The 22,724-nt window shown below is 42.5% G+C and overlaps 1 protein-coding gene across 2 annotated transcripts; it reads left to right on the top strand.

The window, feature by feature from the left end:
• The first annotated feature begins 3,823 nt into the window (after positions 1-3,823).
• On the top strand, positions 3,824-19,752 carry ASXL1 (ASXL transcriptional regulator 1). 2 transcript variants are annotated; one of them, XM_072110728.1, is made up of 12 exons: positions 3,824-4,087; positions 6,659-6,741; positions 9,359-9,488; positions 10,041-10,134; positions 11,064-11,128; positions 11,515-11,608; positions 12,376-12,513; positions 13,478-13,638; positions 14,749-14,845; positions 14,922-15,027; positions 15,526-16,024; positions 16,608-19,752. In XM_072110728.1, the coding sequence occupies exons 1-12, from the start codon at positions 4,031-4,033 to the stop codon at positions 18,321-18,323; spliced, it is 3,240 nt and encodes a 1,079-aa protein (XP_071966829.1). In that variant the 5' UTR covers positions 3,824-4,030; the 3' UTR covers positions 18,324-19,752. The 2 variants fall into 2 exon arrangements, with proteins under 2 accessions (XP_071966829.1, XP_071966828.1); XM_072110727.1 differs by having other exon boundaries at positions 3,825-4,087; positions 11,061-11,128.
• The last annotated feature ends 2,972 nt before the right edge of the window (positions 19,753-22,724 follow it).

The raw sequence follows: 22,724 nt of genomic DNA, 5'->3' as shown, positions 1-22,724 counted from the left end.
ACAAAACCTGTGGAGTGCCAGAGGGGTCAGTATTGGGGCCACTTCTTTTTAATATTTTTATTGATGACCTTGTAGTGGGTTTACACAGTCAAGTTTCAATACTTGCAGATGATACTAAGCTGTGTAAAGCAATAAATACTGAGGTCGATAGTTTAGCATTACAGAGAGATTTGTGGAAGCTTGAGGAGTGGGCAGAGAAATGGTTGATGAGGTTTAATGTAGATAAATGTAAAGTTATGCACTTGGGCCATGGAAACAAAAAGTATAATTATGTTCTAAACAGTCCATTACTTGGTAAAACTGGAGCTGAAAAGGACTTGGGGGTATTGGTGGATGGTAAACCTAATTTTAGTGACCAGAGCCAGGTGGCTGCTGCTAAAGCAAAGAAAATCATGGGATGTATCAAGAGAGGAATTGATTCTCATGATAAAGACATAGTTTTGCCCCTATATAAATCCCTGGTCAGACCACACGGGGAATATTGTGTACAGTTTTGGGCAACAGTGTTTAAAAAGTATATAGTAGAACTGGACCGGGTGCAGAGGAGAGCAACCGAGATTATTAGGGGAATTGGGGGACTAATAATAAGAATTCTTTATTTATATAGCGCACATAGATTACACAGGGCTGCACAAAGCATGTAAAATTGGTCCCTGTCCCCATGGGGCTCACAATCTAATCAACCTAGGAAACCAGAGTATCCAGAGGAAACCCACGCAAACATGGAGAGAACATACAAATTCTTTGCAGATGTTGAACTGGGTGGGATTAGAACCCAGGACCCCAGTGCTCAAAAGCAGAAGTGCTACCCACTCAGCCACCCTACCACCCATACAATGACATATTACAAAATTTGTGAGTATTCAGTTTAGAAAAAAGACGACTGAGGGGAGACCTCATTACAATGTACAAATACCTGAACGGGCAGTAAAAGGATCGCTCCAAAGATCTTTTTATACCTAGGCCTGTGACCAGGAGAAGGGGGCATCCTCTGCGCCTAGAGGAGAGGCGGTTCTACCATCATCATAGACAAAGGTTCTTTACTGTAAGAGCAGTGAGACTGTGGAGCTCTCTGCCGCAGGAGGTTGTTATGGCGGACTCTATGTACATGTTCAAGATGCCTTTCTGGAGAGAAAAAATATCACAGGTTGTGGGGATAAAACATTTATTTAATTCTTAAAGGTTGTACTTGATGGACTTGCGTCTTTTTCCGGCCTTATATTATATACTATGATACTTTGAAAAGTCTAAAAAAGTTAAGGATGATATGAACACAATGCAGTGGCCTAGTGGTTAGCTCTACAGCCCTGGGGTCCAGGGTTCAAGTCCCATCCAGGTTAACATCTGCAAAGAGTTTGTATGTTCTCTCCATGTTTGCGCAGGTTTACTCCGGTTTCATCCCAAACTCCAAAAACATACTGATAGGTTGATTAGGTTGTGAGCAAGAGGGGACAGGAAGAGCGATTTGGTAAGTTCTGTGCAGCGCTGTGTAATTTTTGAGCGCTATATAAAGAATTATTATTATCATGACATTGGTATCACTGTCTGCAGTTTCGGACAATTTTCCACACGGCCACAACGCTTTTTCCAGGGCTACAACCATTTCCCCCTTTGTTGAACAAGTCGGAAAAGTGTCAAGAAATTATCTTAGTGTTTCGGAATATAAGGGTGGGGAAAATGGGTGTACAGGTGACAGGGAGTTGTTATACACTCAGTGGGGGACATTTATCATATGCCAACACTCGTACCCAGGTATATGATGCAGTTCCCTGCCCCTCTGGATGTCTGAGCAGACTCCAACGCCCTGATGTATTTGGCGGGCGGCTGTGCAGTCACTGGCTTGGAGGGGGCATAAAGAGGGAAATAATCACAATTATTGGTAGCGCGCCAGTCATTGCAATGTCAGGGCTTGTATGCCATAGAACTGATAAATATCCCCCAATGAGGGCCGAATTCCTCTCTGTCACCAAGGTTGCACTTGCTACAGATCAGCTGGACTGATCTTGAAGCAGCCTAAAAATGCACCATATCTATTATCATGCAACAGCCATGTATGTACACTCACCGGCCACTTTATTAGGTACACCTGTCCAACTGCTCGTTAACACTTAATTTCTAATCAGCCAATCACATGGCGGCAACTCAGTGCATGTAGACATGGTCAAGACAATCTCCTGCAGTTCAAACCTAGCATCAGTATGGGGAAGAAAGGTGATTTGAGTGCTTTGAACGTGGCATGGTTGTTGGTGCCAGAAGGGCTGGTCTGAGTATTTCAGAAACTGCTGATCTACTGGGATTTTCACGCACAACCATCACTAGGGTTTACAGAGAATGGTCCGAAAAAGAAAAAACATCCAGTGAGCGGCAGTTCTGTGGGCGGAAATGCCTTGTTGATGCCAGAGGTCAGAGGAGAATGGGCAGACTGGTTCAAGCTGATAGAAAGGCAACAGTGACTCAAATCGCCACCCGTTACAACCAAGGTAGGCAGAAGAGCATCTCTGAACGCACAGTACGTCGAACTTTGAGGCAGATGGGCTACAGCAGCAGAAGACCACATCGGGTGCCACTCCTTTCAGCTAAGAACAGGAAACTGAGGCTACAATTTGCACAAGCTCATCGAAATTGGACAGTAGAAGATTGGAAAAACGTTGCCTGGTCTGATGAGTCTCGATTTCTGCTGCGATATTCGGATGGTAGGGTCAGAATTTGGCGTCAATAACATGAAAGCATGGATCCATCCTGCCTTGTATCAACGGTTCAGGCTGGTGGTGGTGGTGTCATGGTGTGGGGAATATTTTCTTGGCACTCTTTGGGCCCCTTGGTACCAATTGAGCCTACCTGAGTATTGTTGCTGACCATGTCCATCCAGGGCCGAATTAAAGGAGGGGCTCCTGGGGTTCGAGCCCCGGGGCCCCCACCACTTTCACTTTTTAAGGGGCCCCCACCAGTTTCCGACAGTCAGCAACTCAGCTCAGGTGGCTGCCCACATCACACATAGGGGTCTAGGATGTCAGCTGTGTCAGCGAAACACATCTGCCATCGCTGAGGGAGATTGCCGATGCACTGTTTTGGCGGCAGCAGGTTGTGATGGTACACTGGTGGCGAGTGATTGGAAGACATTGTTGGAAGGGCCCCCACCAATTTGTGCCCAAAGGCCCCCACCACCCTTAATCCGGCCCTGTGTCCATCCCTTTATGACCACAATGTACCCAACATCTGATGGCTACTTTCAGCAGGATAATGCGCCATGTCATAAAGCTGGAATCATCTCAGACTGGTTTCTTGAACATGACAATGAGTTCACTGTACTCAAATGGCCTCCACAGTCACCAGATCTCAATCCAATAGAGCATCTTTGGGATGTGGTGGAACGGGAGATTCGCATCATGGATGTGCAGCCGACAAATCTGCGGCAACTGTGTGATGCCATCATGTCAATATGGACCAGAACCTTGTTGAATCTATGCCACGAAGAATTGAGGCAGTTCTGAAGGCAAAAGGGGGTCCAACCCGTTACTAGCATGGTGTACCTAATAAAGTGGCCGGTGAGTGTATGTATGTATGATATATTGCATTACATCTGACGCATCTTTTAAAGCTACATTGTAAATATATGTCATATCTACATTCCTAAAGAACGCAAGACACATCGCATCAGGATCGCTGCGCTGCAATAACATAATAATGTACATTCATTAGAGTGGGCGTGGTGAAGTTGGCTACTTTGAGCCTTTTGCCACGTGATTCTCTGCCCCTCCTTCCAATGCGCAGTCCGGTGACGACGTCACGATGGGTGTTATCAGTCTCGCGAGAAATGTGTCTTGCGCGTCTTCCAATGTTCTGTTTCGTTCCCGCCCACGTGTTTTCCTGAGGCGGGGCGGAAGTTGTTGTCGCAGTGAATTGTGGGGAGTGTGGTTCCGGTGTGTAGAAGCAGCCCGGGTCGGCGCGGACTACAACTCCCGTCATCCTTCAACCGAGCGACCTCTGCGGATACTGAGACCACTCCGGAAAAGCCCGCACACCGGACAACATGAGAGATAAACAGAAGCGCCGCAGAGAACGCACGTGGGCCGAGGCCGCCAAGATGGTACCGAGAGGGGCGGGGGCGGGAACCGTGATCGGGGGGAGGAGAGGGGGAGACAGGGAGGTTATTGTGAGGGAAGATGCAGTGGAAGTGGGGGCGTTATTAGAAGGAAATCCTGGCGGGGGGTGGGTTCTAGCGATTATTGTTGGGGGTAGAGTTTATTGTAAGTAATTGATAATGATTGGGACTGCCCCTTCTGAATAATAGGATCTATGAGTGACAGTTATTACAATGGGGTATGTGGTCAGTCTTTATAAGGAATGTGTAGGGTAGTCATCGGATGGTTCTCCTACAAATTGTCTTATTGCCATATAGAATCTTAAAGGGGTGTTCCAGGAATTTTCAATGGTTATCTGCATCCCTTATCTGGCTCTTGCTTCTCCCCATCTGTTCACTTTTGACTGAAATTGTTACACACTGGACCCACTGCAGCCAAATAGTAACCTCTGTGGCACCTAGTGACTTCACTCGTTCTACGCTGGGGTCACTGGCAGCAGTCAGTTCCATAATATGGCAACATATGTTCCATAAGGATCCACCAAGTTGATTTTTATCCTCCGCATCCTTTTGTTCACTGGGTACCAGGGCTTATTGTTTGTGTACGAGTATCAATCTGTCTGCGTCAGAAAACTGGAGTAATTTGCACCATGCGCTATATTTATTGTAGTTTTTAGACAATTTTCAGGCAGTGCTCCGATTTGTCTGTTAAAAAGACGCTTCTTCAGAAATTAACGGGCATGATCGCTCAGGAAGTAACCTGTGCACCAGAAAATTCAATATCGTGAGACGGCAAACTAGACCATCTAATAGAAGCTACAGAGTACGACTCGCCAGTCTATATTATACAGCATCGGATAATCATCCAGCATCAGACCCAGTGAATAATCTGGTGCAGCACAGAACTGATGCCACCGTTTGTGGGCATTAACCATTTAAATGCCACCGGCAAAGGTGCAATCGGTGCAATTCGGTCGGCACAATCTGTGATGTCATCTGGGGGCCATGATCAGTTGACAAGACAGCCGGGAGTTTGTCAAACTACCAGGCCTGTTTTTAGGCAGCGTCTGTAGCGGACTGTGAGTAATAGAATGAAACCGATGCAGTGCAGAATCCCCATGTACTGCAATACAGTAATATTACTGTATATGGTGGGAGTGGTCAGACACCCTAGGCTTCAAGTACCCTTGAAGTTCTTAAAAATTTAAGAATGTCGAAACCTAAAAGTTCAAATTACCCCCCTTTTTTCCTAGAACTGATCTAAAAAAAAAAAAAACCTAAAATCATATGTTGGGTATCAACATGTCCCAAAAAGCCTGATCTATCAAAATATAAAAACTGTTATTAACCCCACAACAGAAAATAGCGCCCAAATGTCAGAATAGTCACACTTATGCCATTTCACACCATGTAAGATATTAGATAAAAAGCAATCAAAAGGTCAAGAGTCCCCAAAATGGTTGCAAAAATAACACCTTACACAGCTGCGTACATAAAAGTATTAAGAAGCTGTTAGAGTCAAAATTGTGGAAAAATCAAGATTTTCTTTATAATAAAAAAAGTTTTAAAAATATACATTTGGTATCCCTTGGACTGAACCATGGAATAGATTTAAGGTGTCATTTGGAGCACACAATTAAAGGGCACCTACCACCACGAATCTACCTATAAAGGTAGATCGGGTGGTAGGTGGATGTATGGGACGTGAGGATAGCCCTTTTTAGAGCTAATCCTCACGTCTGAAATTGTTCTCCGGCCTCGTTCCCGAGATCGCGCATCCTCGGGCTCCGAGCGCAGGCCCGAGGATGCGCGATCTTGGGAACAGGCCAGAGTTACTGCGCATGCGCAGAACTCCGGCTTCTCGGACGAGGGCGCGCAGCTGCCAGGAGCTGCGCGCCGAAGATCACAGGGTAGGCGGGGGAAAGCGGCTACTGCGGCGTGGAGTAGCCGCGCCGTGTAGCCTCGTGTCCGGCTACTCCACGCCCCAGTAGCCGCTTAATAAAATTTACATATTAGGGCAATAAAGTTTATGCTACGCTAGCGGGGACGTGAGGATTAGCTCTAAAAAGGGCTATCCTCACGTCCCATACATCCACCTACCACCCGATCTACCTTTATAGGTAGATTCGTGGTGGTAGGTTCCCTTTAAAGTGGTAAAAACAGAGCCCACAAGAAAATTATGAAGATGTGTTTTTTGTTTTTTTGCCAATTTCACCACATGTAATTTTTTTCAAGCTTTCCAGTGCATGGCATGGAATATTAAATACCGTCATTAGGAAAGATAATTTTTTGCCTAGAAAACAAGCTCTTATACAGCCATGTACATGGAAAAATAAAAGTTAGGGACTTTTGACAGTGGAGAAAAAAAGTGGAAGCCGAGTAATAGAGAAGGCCAGCAGTGTTAAGGGCTATTGTACAGTCTATGCTCTATCGTTTAGGATCTGTACTTCGTATTAGGCACTGTATATGTCCTTATGAACTGCTTTATTTTGACACACACCCTTAGATCTTTTATTATAGGTAAGCAGATCTCTTTTCTTGTGGAGTGGAGGACACACTTTGTTTTTCTCGTTCCAGGTCTTGGAGAATTACTCCGATGCTCCCATGACCCCTAAACAGATCCTAAATGTGATTGAGGCGGAGGGGTTAAAGGAAACAAAGTAAGTCAGGCAAGGCAGGGAAGTAAGAACATGGATATATTTTGTATAGGGGTGAGGGTTACTTAATTTTAAGCTAATTGTAGTTTTTGTGCTTTTGACTCTTTACATGATGCGGTTTCACTTACTGTCGTTTTCTTTTTCTCTCCCCTGCCCTTGTTTTATCTCGTCTTTTTCCATGGAATCTGCAGAAGGTAAGGTAGAGGAGAAGAGTGGGCAGTGATGCCTCCAATCGTCCAGTTTATTTAAAGGACATCTACCATCGGGATGAAGGATTGTAAACCAATCACACTGACATACTGGTGTGTGCCACCTATGGCTGTTACTTCTCTTCTTTAAAGGGAACCTGTCACCAGGGACCTAATTTTTCACTAAAGACAGGTTGCAGAAGCTTATTACACGTGCAGTGCAAATCTGCCTTTTCTATGCATTTGCATTACAATATAATTATGAGTTATAACTTACTCTTGCATCCTGACAAAATCCTGGGGTAGTCACAGGGGCTGGACTTTGGTTTAGATGCATTTCAAAAAACAACATGTGCCTTGTCTGTGTTACTCAGCGCTTGGCCACCACCTTTTGTGCTCCTGTCTAGCTCCTCCTCCTGCTTCTTCTCATCCTGGTGAGAAGACATCAGTGGGAGAGGGACAAGCTGTACAGGAGCACAAACATGGAGACAGCCTGCAGCTCAGACAAGTCACATGTTGATTTTTAAAATGCATCCAAACCAAAGTCCAGCCCCTGTGACTACCCCAGGATTTTGTCAGCATGCAAGAGTAAGTTATAACACACAATTATATCGTAATACAAATGCTTAGAAAAGAAAGAGAGGCATGTTTGCACTGCAGGTGTCATGGGCTTTTAGAATCTGTGTTTAGTGAAAAATGAGGTCCCTGGTGGCAGGTTCCCTTTAAGCTTCCTATGCCCTTGTCTTAATGAAAAATAAAGGGTTGAAAATTATGCAAAAGAGCCTGAGGGGCTCAAGACTCTATTAACACCTACGGAGCTTGTATCCCCTCAGGCTCATTTGCATAATTTAAAGCAGGGAAGCCATAGGAAGCTAAAAGAGCAGATCCTGCCAGTGGGGGCACACACCAGTATGTCAGTGAGCTTGGTTTACAATTCTTCATCCTCGTGGTAATGTTCTTTAATACTGCTTCTATTCAGTTTGATTAATCTGCCATTAATAAACATTTCTTCAATTAGATGTTATTAATAAAAATATTCCAGTGTGAAGATAATTTTCCATAGATGTAGTGATTTGGTCCCTTAGAAACGAGATAGCTTCCTCAGATACGGCCATCTCTGCTGAAGGATTGCACAAATAAACAAAAAGGTTTTGTATATGAAATATCTGAGAATTACTACATTTCCCACAGCCGTCCCGTGGTAATGATCGCTGAATCCAGGTGGTCAGGCAGGGCTCAATAGTACATGTCTGGCCACTGCTGCCTAAATGTGACGTGGTCGTAACCGAGAAGGCTATCTCGTTTCTAAGGGACAACATGGCTATGTTTATGGGAAATTATCTTCACACAGAAACATTTTTTTTTAAAGCTTTGCTCTCTGTTGCACCGTTTGTTGAAATATAACTGACCCTTTAAGAGCAAAAGCGCGTTCTTAATTTCTTTACTTTAATAGTAAGCCTATCCTTATTGTAATGTATTGTTTTCGCCTTGTTTGTAATGGCCTGTACTGTTGATTTAACACTTTACTTATTTACAGGTGAATGGTGCAACAAATGAGCTAAACACCTTGCTTTAAAGGACAACTACCACAAGGATTAAAGACTGTATGTAAATGAGCCTGAGGGGCTCCAGGCTCCATTAACACACATGGAGCCTGGAGCCCCTCAGGCTCATTTGCATACAGTCCTTCATCCTGTTGGTAGATGCCCTTTAAGGTTGTTGAACAAAAAATGGTAAACATTTTATCATGTGAAACTGTATACTCCGATAAAGTTTTACAATTGACATGAATCATTAAATAACACTAGGTCTTAAACATTTAAGACAATTTTAAAATGCAATAGTATAGAAAAAAAAGTAATGAATCTGGGGCACTTATACATAGATACATTGACTGTGGTGTGCCCCTCAGTGCTCTGTCTTCAGAAGCTGCTACACTGTCTCGCCTCCCACGCCCACGCTCCCTCTGCGTGATTTAATCTCATAGCAGCAGACATTTCAGCACAAGGTGGGAGGGGAAAGTATTAACTTACTTGGTACTTTTCAACAGCATGGAGGGGCTCATGGCAAAGCCCCCAGAAGCCTCTTCTGGCTATTTAACATTATAAAAGTTGATTTTAGAAGGAAGGAGGTTGTGGATAACAAATATAAGATTACCACAGTCAGTGTCTGGTTCTATGAGTACGTGCCCCTGGTTTATTATGCTTGATTTTGATGGTAGGTTTCCTTTAAAGGGGGGCAGCTTTAATTTTATCAACAGCTGTGGAAATATGATATCTGAGCTCTGATTTATTGCCATGGACAACTAGAACAGTTCTACTGTCATACACTTTTTATAAATCTCCAATGTTTGTCCTACTTATGCAGTAATGTGTTTGAGAAACCCTTAAAGCGTGAATTACACCTGTTCATCCCCTCCCTTTTTCTATTAGTTTTTCTTCATCCCTTTGCAGCGGATCCTCCCCTCTGGCTTGTCTCAATGCCATGTTACATTCCAACTCCAGAACACGTGAAGCCATGTTTTACAAGCTCCCAGGTCGCATCAGTCTATTCACAATGAAGGTTTGTGCAGTCACTACTGATTTCAAGAATGTATTCACATGTTAAGAGAGCAAAATAGTCTCCAGATTATCTAATAATCTGTATATGGAATAGTTTCTGATCTGTTCTGGGGGCTGTTCATTTGAAGCAGTATTAATCTGAATGTAGGGAGTTCCTAGTATTGGTTAAAGTTCTTCTTTTGCCCTTGTTTTTCCAGAATGGCTTTAAAAATAATGCAAATGAGCCTGAGGGTCTTCATGCTGTACAACTGTTAATTGACCCTGGATCGCCTGAGGTTCACTTGCATAATTTTATAGTAGAAACAAGGGCATAAGAAGCTAAAAGAAGAGCATATCCTGCCAGAAGGGGCATGTACCTGGTATGTAAGTGTGCTTGGTTTACAACCCTTCATCCTGGTTGTAGATTTCCTCTAATTGTTTCTGTGCTACAGTTCTTTACTACACTATTGGATACACTTGGATACACTCAGAATTCCAGCAATTAATCCAGTGTCAAAGAGACCGTTACTTCAGTGTCTTTCCGCAGCCTATATACATGTCTGATCTCTTGCAGAAAAATGCTGTACAGTGGTCCCGTGTGGTGTCACTGCCTGATGATGGAGACACAGAGGACATTGCAGATGAAGAGGGAAGCTCAGTGCCTGTTGGTAAGAATAATGACGACAGATCAGGCTAATACGAGCTCCTTGGGACAAATGCTATGGTTTTTACTATCGTATACACTTAATACTGTATAGACCTACCTGAATATAAGCCGAGGCCCCTAATTTTGCCACAAAAAAACTGGGAAAACCTATTGACTCAAGTATAAGCCTAGGGTAGGAATTGCATTGGTCACAGCCGGTATATACCTGGGCAGTCTCCTTCTCCCCTAGTATATAGGCATCCAGCCCCTGCCCTCAGTATTTGGCCTGCCCCAGTATTCAGCCAGTCCGTTTGCTGAATTCCTAAAGATAAAAAAACTCACCTTTCCGGCACCCTCGCTGGTCTCCTCTTAAGTAAGGTAGCGGCAGGTCTTGAGTTTTGACAAAAGTTAAGCCGAGTTTGAGATTCTCAGAACTTGAGTATATAGGGTGTATAACCCTTTCCATGCCATGGACGTATCGCATACTTTCTTATAGATTGGAGCCTCTATGGCCAAGGACATATGAGATGTCCTGTATTCTAGGTGCCACTGATTTGGGGATATTCACATTTAAAGTGAAAATTTGTGGAGCAATATTTATATTTTAAAATCACTCCCCACTGCTTTTTAACAGTTAATATCAACCTGACAGGTCCTCTTTAAAGGTGTATACCCTTCTCAAAAAATAAAGGTTTGTTTCTGTTGTGCGCATTTTTCTGCCTGCTCTCCTAATGCAGGCTGCCATGAAAAGAGAGGCACTTCTACTTTACCCATGGCTACCTTCAGTTTGTTGCCATGTCTAATAGACATTTAAATCCTACAATATATGAAATGGGTAAAATGTGAAAATAAAAACATTCTTAACACTGCAAGCTTTATAAGATTTGGAGATCGGAATATTATGGTGCTATTGTTTTTTAAGCTGTTCCTTCTCTTTGTATGTTGCAGCAGAACCGTCTGGCAGTGCTTCCAGTTCTCGAGAATCACACGTTAGAGAAACCAGGTCGTTTGTTCAGGTCAGTATTAGGCTACATGCACACTGCCGTGTGCCCGCCGCACAGCACGGCGGGCACACAGCAGTGCGGGGAGTGGAGGAGGTGGTGAGCGCCGCTCACCCCCGCCCCTCTCCATAGGAACATATGGGCCACGGTGTTGTAATACGGGAAAAGATAGGACATGTCCTATCTTTTCCTGGGCTACGGAGCCGCACGTGTGCTGCCCCGTACCACTCCCGTACCATGCTGTGAGCTCATAGAAGTGTATGGGGGACTTATATCGGTGTGGAGATTGTGTAAGTGGGATAATCACAATTGTTGATGGTTCGCTAGAATTGAACTTATTCTGGGCCTCTATGCCCGTTGTCTGACATAAGAAGCTCTGATAAATGTCTCCCTTTGATTAGATGAATAAGCAGAAGAGAAGAAGTGGAGTACTCCTGCCTCGAGTTGTTCTTACACCTCTAAAAGTGAATGGGGCTCATCTTCCGTCTACTTCAGGTGAGGATTTGTCAAAAGTTGCTGAAGGTTGAAAGAATATCTCATTGTGACCTTCTGTTGGACTGGCAAGGCAGTAAGTTGCAGTAAACGGTACTTTATGATCTGTTCCTTACAGTGGTACCTTGTCAATTAATGAGAAGCCTGCAATTCATTCAAGGGAATCTCTTAGCACTATACAACACTGCAGAATGTTTTGGGTAACAGACCCGAAGGACTGTGTAATCCTAACCTTAAAACTATCTGCATCTTTGTATGGTCAATACTGCTTGTAGACCCCCTTCAACTTTGCGTGGCGACTTTTTTTTTTTTTTATTTTGTGCTCTACACCTTCAAAAATCTGACTTTTTAATTTGTATGTTTACAGAGCTGTTTGTGAGTGTATTTTCTGTATAACACATAGTACTTCTCGATGACAATATCTATCATTCCATGCCGTGTACTGGGATAATACTTCCCTGTGAGCCCTCTTATTGCATGCTTAACAGCTTTGTGCTGTTACAAGTGAGATTACGTTTTTTTTCATATGTATTAACATGCAAACTATGTACATGCTTGTGCAGCGCTGCGTAATCTGTGTGCGCTATATATATAAAGAATTATTATTATGTATATAAACCCATCTTATTCTAAAAAGCTTTATGCTATGTTTAAAAACTAAAACCTTTTGGAATTTCTAAATTTGAATCTGTCAGATAATGTTGGTGAATAATGTAATGATGCTGTGCATCATCTTTGCACACAAGCTGACTCTATTGTTTTGCCTCCAGGATTGTCAGTCCGTCGTGCCGAAAGTGAATCTTCCAGTAGTGCAGCTTTGAGGGGCAGCCTGGCATTTCACAGACGAACTGCTTTAAGCAGCAATTCTTCTCATCATCTTAGAAGCTTAAAGAATATCTCTACTCCAGGTTTGTTCTATGTATTGTGCTATTACTTATTCTCTATTTCTTCGCTACTTTCCAATAGACTTTGCAGTTTCTTACAACTTTCCAGATTTCTGATTTTGGCTGATAAATGTTTTAGGCAAGCTACACATCTACCTTATTCATGTGATAATGTGAGAAGTGATTAAGCATTAACCCTTTCCTTATTGGGCTCTTTGCCATTTTTTTATGACTCCACAAGTCATAATTTATTTTTTCAATTATTTTTCCATTTACAGAGAGGTATGAGGGCTTATTATCTGCAGGACAAATTGTACTATTAGCACCAATTTATATTTTGTTCAGTGTACAGGGGAACTGAAAAAAAAATCCAATAGTGGTAGAATTGCGCTCTGTTTTTACAATTTTTTTTCTTTGTGGTCAAAATGGCACCTCTTTTATTCCTTGGGTCGGTACAATCACAGCCATACCAGATTTGAACAGTTTTATCTTATTTTAATCCTAAATAGGGAATTTAAACTTTTTTGTCCCCCCAAAATTCTTAGCTTTTCCAGATACTGATGCCAACAATTTTTCCATAATTTAGTGTAGAGCTGTGTAAGGTGTAATTTTTCTTGCAGGACAAGTTATTTGGATCTTTTATTTTGATTGGGTGGATATTTTCAGACATGTTTATGATTTTACTTTTAATTTTTGAAATTTTATTATTTTTCCAAACTCCTTACTATCATTGGCATCACTGGGGGTGCCGACCGGCTTATAAAGATAATGACACACACAAGCAGACCTGATTGAGTGAATAGACATGGAAGATTGTTTTTCGTTAAACAATATCAATTATTTAACTAAAAGTGGATAAACCCTTCAGTTATATCCATATTGGGGTAGAGGACAAACTACTTTGTATATTACTATAAGACAGAAGGCGTGAAAATTTGTGATTAATTTTAGTCCAATATACCAAAGCTGTAAGTATTGGTTTTTATAGGGCAAGTGAAGAAAAAAGAGGAGGAGATTGACTTTGAAACTCCCGGCTCCATCCTGGTTAATACTAATCTTCGTGCCCTGATAAACGTACGGACGTTCAATGCTCTCCCACAACACCTCCAGCAGCAGCTTCTTCTACTCCTCCCAGATGTGGACAGACAGGTATGTAATGGAACTCTAGTAATGGTGAAAATACATTTAAGTTCGCCTGCCCTGTAGTCGGTCAAGATATTTTTAATAATTTTGCTATTTTTTTTATCAATCTCTCTCTTTTTGGTATTAATAATTGAGGCTCATTTTATAACCAGTGGCTGAGTAAATATTTTGCATCTGTTGGTTTGTTACAAAGTGCGCTGTTGGGACAGGAGAGAGATTTGTGCTGATTATTTGTTTAGGTACACTAGTAGGAAAACTGCACTGCCAGATTGTATCTTAATCTTTCTACGTTTAAAATTTATTAAAAAAGCTGTAAAAAGAAAACCGGCGGACAGACTTAAACCGCATTAGATTTATTAGTGTCTCTAATGCTGAACAATTAAGTGGTATTTTTTAAAGGGTTTTCCAGGAATCTTGTTATTGTGTCATGTTCTATGTTGCTGTAACTCTTTAAGGGCACCGATTTTCTGCAGTGGGTCATGTGACCACTGACATTTCCACCCCTGCCACCATTGGTGGAGAACCTAAGAATACTGCAATGCCAGAGCAGGATTAGAACACTAATTTGATTACAAACTTGTTTCAGGATTCTAGTCCAACTTTTCACCACTTATTTATTGGCGTGGTTTCATGGTTGGTAAGGTTTAAAATTGAAGCTGTTGGTCCAGCAGAAGGCAAAAAACCCTTGAAAATACCTTCCCGATACCAAATATAGAATAATTATTATAATTATGTAAAATAAATCCGAGTCTCCAAATGACAATGTTCAGAATCCCTGTCTATAGGAGAGCAGTCCTTTTGTATAGTCATTGATGACACAGGTTACATTTTTGTGTACAAGTTATGAAAGTGTCTAAAAAAAAATGTCCAGCACGCAGGGAAAGCTTTGAGATGCTTGTCAGGCCAGTCAATGGTCATTGGTTGTGTGGGCATCTTGGAGCTTTGCATGTGTCAGAAGAAACCATGTAATGGAACTTGGCAAGGAAGCAGGCAGCTTGTGGACCAAAGCATTAATGGATTGTGGAGAGGTGAGTAATCATTTTTGTAAAAAGTTCCTAGCGAGGACATATAGTTCTTCATTACCAGAAAAACAAATATTACATTACCTGTTTGTAGGTTAATCCCGATGGACAGTTGCGAATGAGCGGGAGCGCTCTAAATAATGAGTTTTTCGCTCATGCATGCCAGAGATGGCGGGAGAGGCTGTCAGAAGGTAGGCATCTATCACATCAATCCTGCTACTTTGTGTATACTGGGAGCCTCCTACATTATTCTTCTTCATTCTGTAGGTGAATTCACACCTGAGGCTCAGCTGCGAATGAGGCAGGAGTTGGGGAAGGAGAAGAAAGTAGAGGACTGGAAAGAAAAGTTCTTTGAAGATTTTTATGGACAGAAGTAAGGCACACTTTTGGTTTTTTTTGTTTGGGGGGGGGGGGGTTTGAGGAGGGTTGTTATCTGCTACAGTTTGAGCTATACTACTCCGAATGTGCTGCATTGTCCTGGCATGAAGCCATCTCACTAGGGGTTTTTACTGTGATAAAGTTACACCAATATTTACATACTTCCACTCCATACTATCTAAGACTTGTGTTGATGGTAGATGACCATACTTGTGAATATGTTCGTTGCCACCCCACTTACTGCTTGTTACAAATAAAAGCTCACCCTGAATTTGTGATGAATCTATGTATGTCTTGGCCCATCTGTAATGAGCAGGAACATGTTGTTCTGTATGTAAATAACCTGTGTTCAAATGGGATGGATTGAAGCTACTGGGGTGAAAGAAGAAGGCAATCTACACAATATAGTAGACGTGCATCTAAAAATTAAGTTTGTGGGAGTTTAAGAATACTGTCTCAATGTAGAAATCTTTCTTGCTATGCTTTCTTTTAGGCTTGGATATTCTGAGGAGCCCGGATCTGATCTTGAGGATAAGAGTCATGAGACAACATGCCTGCAACAAGAAAAGCCCAAAACAATTCCAGAACTTGCATGGAAAAAGGAAACTGTACCTGAGCTTCGCATTAGAACTCGGAGGAGCCTCTACAGAAATGCTGAGAAGATGAATCCTAATCTTCCAGCTGCTGCTGAAGTCAAAGTTGCTACCTTATCTTCCTCTCCTAAAGAGCTAATAGATCCTTTGGCTGGTGAGAACAGATTGTTTTCAGGGGATGACCTCAATCTCCCATCCACCTCTGAAAGAGTGCCTGATCTTCATCCCGAAAACGCCTCTGAACAGAAAAGGAAAAGCACAGATGCGGAGACCTCCAGCTCCTCCCTCGAAAAGAAGCCACGTATGGAACAGCGTCAGTCCTTTCGTAACACAATTCAGAGTGTTCACCCCGAAAAACCACAGCCCACCAAAGAAGAACCAAAAGTCCCACCAATCCGGGTATGATACAGCACTTACTGTAATTTTATGGGATATGATTATGCATTTATTGCCTTATACACAAATTGGTGCAAACTAGTCATCCCAAATACTTATTTACTTATTTATAGATGTTCAACTTGCATCTTCTATGTAGTATTGTTGACTGTTGGTAGTACCTGGGTATTACTTGTGTCCAATTGCATATGTAAAACTTATTCCCTGCGTTGTTTTCGGGTATTGCACGCAATATATAAGTTGCATCTATACGAAGACTTTTTTTTTTTTTTCCCCTTTACTTTCCCAAAAAGGGAAGAGGAGTGCTTTCTGTGTACAGTTTATGTACAAACTAGGCTAACAAGTAGGTGGTGCAAACTCTTCAGATATTCACATGGCACCTACACAGTGGTTGAGGTGTGGGTTTTTGCTTTGGATTTCTTTTCGTAACTATATTCAATAAACCTGATGGTTAGACACTGAAACATATTGCTTAGTCATAACTGCTGCATCCTGTGCTGTACAACTTTTTTTATATTCATTTTTAATAAGAAGTAATAGTAATAATTCTAGATTTCTCTCTTTCACTCCCTCTCCCTTTTCTCAGATACAGCTTTCTCGGATCAAACCTCCCTGGGTGGGTAAAGGTTTGCCAGCTTACCAGATCTACCCCCGGATCATCCCAAACCCTGATCCCTCTGGGGGCTGGCCTTCTTCCTGCTCGCCTACTGACAGTCAGACCAGTGACCATCAGTCCCAAAACTCCAGTGGTGAAGGCAGAGGCAACCATGGTCAGCACTGTTACCAGCCAGATAAAAGAAAAAGCCGATCCAGAGGCTTCAAAAGAAGCAGAAAGAGAAGATACCGAGAAAAATCAGCAAATAGCTGCAGAACACAATTATTGTCGCCCATTACTGTAACGCCAGAGAAACCAGAAGTCCCGCAAATGAAAACCGGCTGGGTATCAAGTGCTTCAGTCGAGTGCAATGGTGAGAATGACACAAATGACTCTGTTACCAAAGAACCGCACCCTGATAAAGTAGTTGATGGGGAGGACAACTCCAAGGATGGTAATAAGGAAATTGCTTTGGCAGAAGAGGAAAATATGTGCGTGGACCAGTGTAGCGAGGAGAGGATGTTGGCATATTCTATGGATGCCAATGCAGGACAAACCATTGAGGCTTTGCCCTGTGTTCTTAGTGATGTTTCCAACACTTTTCAGAACAGGTTCAAGCAGGTCACGTCTTGCTCAACTGAAAAGCATTCCTCTGAACAAAAAACAGATGCAGCACTAGAAGAATTTGCGGAGCATCAAGTACTACCTACATCCTCTCTGATGCAGCCACACTCGTCGGAAGCAAATAAAACCTTGCTTGCAGGACAGTTGCCAGTGCATACCAATGAACCCTCAACTTACAGCACTTCAGTGGACTCTACTGGTGACCCATGCTGCAATGGTCTTCATAAAAATGTCTGTCTCTCAGTTGACAACTCACAGGAGCCATATAAGTCTGACCCGGTTTGTAGTGCTATACAGTCAGATTTTGGACAGGAGCCATTGGTGACCCAACAGTTCCCTACTGCTGAGAATGTTAGTGAGCGTACGCTCTTGCCTGATTTTACAGATAATGGTTCTAAGGGAAATGTGGCAGCCTCTTTACCTTCTGATGTTGAATCGTGCTCAACAAATCTATTTCAGGAAAATGAAGTCTCTAAAACTGATGCTAAGACAGGCAATTTTTTGGCCAGCACTAATGAAGAGGCAAGACGGGGGTTGCCCTTTGGTTTGTCAACTGCAAATTTGAAGGGAGGAAAGTATGGGACCTCTAATGCCACCACTGAACCATCATTAAACCCTCGGCCCTCTAAGATGTCCCAAGGTTGCCAGGATGGATATGGAGACCATAAACAGAGACTGAATAGCACCGCTGAATTTGCTGGTAAAGTTCCCATATTATTATATATGCCGTTCAGCCAGTTCCCAAAGGAGGTTGGGGTCTGTGTCCAGCTGCCTGCAGACCTGGAGATGTCTTCTTCACACAAAATGAAGGATGCCTTTCTGGAGATGCTGTCCCAGGATGTGGCTTCCTACCATTACGCTGCGGGAGTGCGTCTGTCACCTGAAAATTATTCACTTACAGGCAGCGCCTCGTTGTCTGTTGAAGTTTTTGCAGAACAAGGTGACGGAGGGGAAGAGCAAGTGTCACTGAGATGTTCATGCAGCTTCAAAGCCATGACCATGTGTGAGGGCTGTGGGGCATTTTGTCACATCGACTGCATCGGACCTTCCAAACTGTGTGTTTCGTGCCTTGTCATAAGATAATATACTGATGTTCAATGGATTGGTCTTCTAGTTTAGCAAAGAGCGCCCCCTTCTAAGCAATGGTGGGGACTACATCTAGTATGGCCAGAGATGCTGAGGGTGGAAAGTGAGTTGGTGACCCCTGATTTTAGTGTTGTATTTTTCCTAATATCCCGAGCTCTAAGGTGTTCATATTGTATTAAGCTTAATTTTGTTAGTCCTTAAAAAACATGCTGATGTATTACTCAGCTCTTATTGTGATTTATAACCCTAGTAAAGGGGTAGTTATGGCCACAGGAGGGCACTGTGAGGATACCAGTCCTCTTGGTGTGTTGAACCTGTTTGATAGGATTGTTTACACCCAGCCCCCTCTTAATAAGTAAATGATCAGTATAAGATTTCAGTTTAAAGGGGGGTTCTATGTAACTAAAGCTTATAACCTCATAAAGTTCCACTGTATTGGTTCTTTTCAGTGCTTTGGTTCCTTTTTGCTTGCTGTGAATAATTGGGAGCAAGCTCACCCACCTTGGTGGTAGTTGGCGTGAAACCACTTTTATAGACTCGGTTTAGGATTTGTTACACTTGGACCTTGACAGTGTATTTCATACTGATACATTTCACAGCAAACCAGACAAAAGGTCTACCCTCTTCTTTGAGAAGTATTTGAGTCCAAAGGAGTTTTCTGATCTCTGATTTAAAGAAGGATATTCCCATTTGCTGACCACAAATGGAGATCTTGGAAGTGATTTAAAAAAAAAATTAGTGTTTCTATAATGGGAGGCAAAAGTAATGTGTAAAGTTCTCCCAACAGATCAGTATCCTAATATCTCTATAGTTCTAGCGATTGTGTTAGGAGAGAACACTGCATCTCCTACAGTGCAGTACAGCCAAGCATATACAAGTACAAGTTTCTTTAACATTTCAAATCATAGTTGTTGTAAATTACTGGCAGTAAAATGATGTATCCCACTTTCTAGGGTTACAACGGATTTTCACTTTTTTTTTTTTAATAACCATGTCACGTGTGGACAGTTGCAGTAGTACTGCCCCTTAAACTGTGATTGCAGTGGCTGGGTGTTCACAGTATTGGTACCCATTGTGTTCTGTCGATTTGTACATTACTGCCCCATTTAGGCTCACATGTTCTTGGATAAGAGGTGAGCATGGTGGGTGGGGGGGCTCCACTGCCTTGTCTATGGTATGGGCTGCATGGCAGGGCTATGGTCAGTGTTTGGGGAGGGGGGCTGGTTGGGGGGGAGGTTTGGGTAAATGGGTTGTCCATCTTTTGTAATGCATGGGCAGTATATCTGGAAGCAGTAAGCATTGGTGTGACTTATGGATGGATTGTAAATACAGGAGAAGATTTGGCTTCTGCATTCCAGTGTTTTATCCCTGTACTTATTATGGTGTACACATTTCTTGCCTATAATATAAATGTATATTCTGTATAGATGGCTGTGTCTGTCTCATTTCATTTTCTATACATAACTCAAGGGTGTGGATGCAAGTGAGAGGCATTGTTAGGCTGAGTGTAATGTAAACTGTGAATATATCATGTATTTTACAGACTGCCACAAAAATATAGCCTATGTGCTTAGATCCTCAAAATCCTGGGAATGGATGAGGCTGGTAATACTTGCAAATTTGTACGAGTACAAGAATTGGATCTGGTCCCAAGTAATAGATGCTGATAGATCTAGGCACTGTGACTGTGGTAATCTTCTTATTTATTGTCCATGGCTTTCTACTTTCTAAAATCCACTTCTATAATTCTGTTAACGAGTCTGAAGGGCTCTAGGGGCACCACCACAGCCCCTCAGTGCTGCAAATTCATGGGCTGTTACAATGAGCAGACCATGTCTTGCCCTCTCCCTTATCCCTCCACCTGTGTAATCTAGCAGCAGCAGGGGAGACTCCTCTGCTCCTTGTAACAGCCTGTGATGCTACAGCACTGAGGGGACATAACAAATGTAAGATGATTATCATCAGGGCTGTGGAGTCGGTAAGCCAAACCTCCAACTCCTCAATTTCCTGAACTTTGACTCCTGACTCCAGCTCTGCCACAATGGTTCCAACCTCGTGACTCTGACTCTACATTCCTGTTGTCCTGGTCACTCTAGCAGTGCTTGAGATAAATTCCTTCCTCTGCCTTATTCCTCTAATCTATGCAAGAGGAGCTTTACTCCTGAGCTTGTACATAAAGTGCAGCACACATTCATCTAACTGAAAGGGGTATCTGGGTGCACAAGCCATGCTGACAGGTTACATGCAGTCTGTCAAGCCATGAGTTGTGGTTTAACCCTGCTGATAGTCCAATGAGTTCTCCCATAACTGATGCAGATCATTGCAGCTGCACTCACCGCTACCAGCCTCCTGCACCAAAGTTCGTGCTGTGTCCTGACTCCTGACATTGTGTTTGTGTGTGTCTAGGTCAGGATCCAGGAGTGGTAAGTATTTGTCAGCTGTACTGTACTGTACTGCTCCTAGGTCCTTGCGCAGTTCTGCTCTGTATCCTGATGCTGCTGCATACAATCAGCACGAGCCAAACAACCTTCTGCAGTAAGATTACATCAGGTAGAGGGGGGAATTAAGTGCTGAGGGGAAGACGGTGAAACTGCAGCACAGAGGGGCTCTGACAACACCACCCAGACACCTTTTGACTCATTAACATTTTAAAAAGCTGATTTCAGAAGAAAAGAGGGTATGGAAAAACCAATATAAGATTACCACAGTCTTGGTACCTGGATTATCATCCTTGATTTTGATAGTAGATTTTCTTTAACTCCCACTGTTGCTGGCTATAGTTAATAAAATCTTAGTGTTTTTTTTTCTTTGCAGATCATGGGTTACATGTACAAATATAAGACATTACAGAGAAAATGCTTTCAAACTCAATAAAATGCATAAAGTCAAACACAAAGACGGTGATGGGTGAAGGTCTGAAAGTGTTCAAGCCCACTAGTACAAATTAATACAGGTATAAATTCTGTCCTTCTGGAGTAGTTACATATAAAACCAGTGAATAAAGCCATATACCAGAGATGATGGTATCAAAGTGGAGGATAGATACTGAGGGTAGGGATTGCGATATATAACAGAAGAAAGCCTATTTACCTACATGTAAACCAGTCAGGTGTGTTCACACAATGCACTTCTAAGGCATTTCAAAGGCTTCAGCCTTGATCAGATGCTAAGGTTACATTGCGTTTCCACTGCATCTGCTAAAACGCAATGTAACTTCAGTATGTGATCAAGGCTGAAGCCTTTGATATACGTGAAAAATGCATTGTGTGAACATACCCCTAAAGTCAATGTTTTTGTAGATGTGGGACCCTCTAAGACCAATGAGGATAAAACGCGTGACACAACCTTTGAAACCCATCCCTGTATTTAACATTTCTGTCCCAGCATTGCAAATATACTGTGTATTAGGTTAAGTGGAGGACTTCCCAGGTGACGAGTATAGTAACTTTATATTCAACTAGCCTTAGAAGTGGATGCACATCTGTGTCTAGGGAGCTTTAAATCTATCCTGGGATATTCTTTCGATCTATAAATCCACATGTCCGTGTTCTCAGTCCATATGTACACAACCTGTGCTGCCTTCTGGTCCGATATAATCCTGTTATTGACCAAGCTCATAGCTAATGAGAGCTGGTGGCAGTTGTACAAACTGCTGGTCTCTTTAGCTTTCAGGGTTGTGGGTGAGTGTTGTACTATGCAAGAGGCCATGTGGGAAACTATATAACGGAACCTGCATACCTCTATAGTGTGCAGAATCCCTCCCACCAGCAAATAATTATATATTAGGGGAAAATAGGTATTCAATACACTGCCAATTGTGGATTAAAATCATGCAGGACTTGCAAAATCTATCTCAATCGGCTCATGTCAGCACATGTCCAAGCCTGTTTGAAACTTGCTAATGACCATCTGGATGATCCAGAGAAGACATGGTAGAAGGTCGTGGGGTCAGATGAGAACACGATATAACTTTTTGGTATCAACTCCACTTGCTGTATTTGGAGGGAGAAGGATGAATTCAAGTATAGTAGATACTGTACACCAGTGATGGCAAACCTTTTAGCGGCTGAGTGCCCAAACTGCAGCCCAAACACCCCCTCCTGCAGCCCAAACAGATCGTGAGGTGCCAACCAAAGATTAAAGCAATAATTTATTGCTCCCTGTTCAACAACTTTCAATCATATTGGCCTCCTGAGGACAGAAACACAGTAGAAAGATGAAAATGTTCATAATTTTAGCTTCTTTCCAGTGTCCCTCTGTAGACAAAGAATCGTGGGGCCAGCAGGAGGTCCTCCAAAGATAATTCAGCCCTGTCTACTCATTCTTCCTCTTCCTACAGTAACGAAGTAAGTATCAAAATATTACTAAAAACAGCATCTTTTAAGTTGCTTGGAACTG

This window comes from Engystomops pustulosus, chromosome 6 (genome assembly GCF_040894005.1).
Source record: "Engystomops pustulosus chromosome 6, aEngPut4.maternal, whole genome shotgun sequence".
NCBI classification, from domain to species: Eukaryota; Metazoa; Chordata; class Amphibia; order Anura; family Leptodactylidae; genus Engystomops; species Engystomops pustulosus.
The sequence above is the reverse complement of the archived record's forward strand: the minus strand, read 5'-3'. Positions and strand labels throughout refer to the sequence as shown.

Bases quoted from the DNA above. Each gene is read 5' to 3' on its own strand.
- ASXL1 (XM_072110727.1), top strand. From the start codon at position 4,031: ATGAGAGATAAACAGAAGCGCCGCAGAGAACGCACGTGGGCCGAGGCC. The intron at 15,028-15,525 runs GTAAGGCACACT...GCTTTCTTTTAG, and splicing joins GAAGATTTTTATGGACAGAA to GCTTGGATATTCTGAGGAGC. The intron at 16,025-16,607 runs GTATGATACAGC...CCCTTTTCTCAG, and splicing joins CAAAAGTCCCACCAATCCGG to ATACAGCTTTCTCGGATCAA.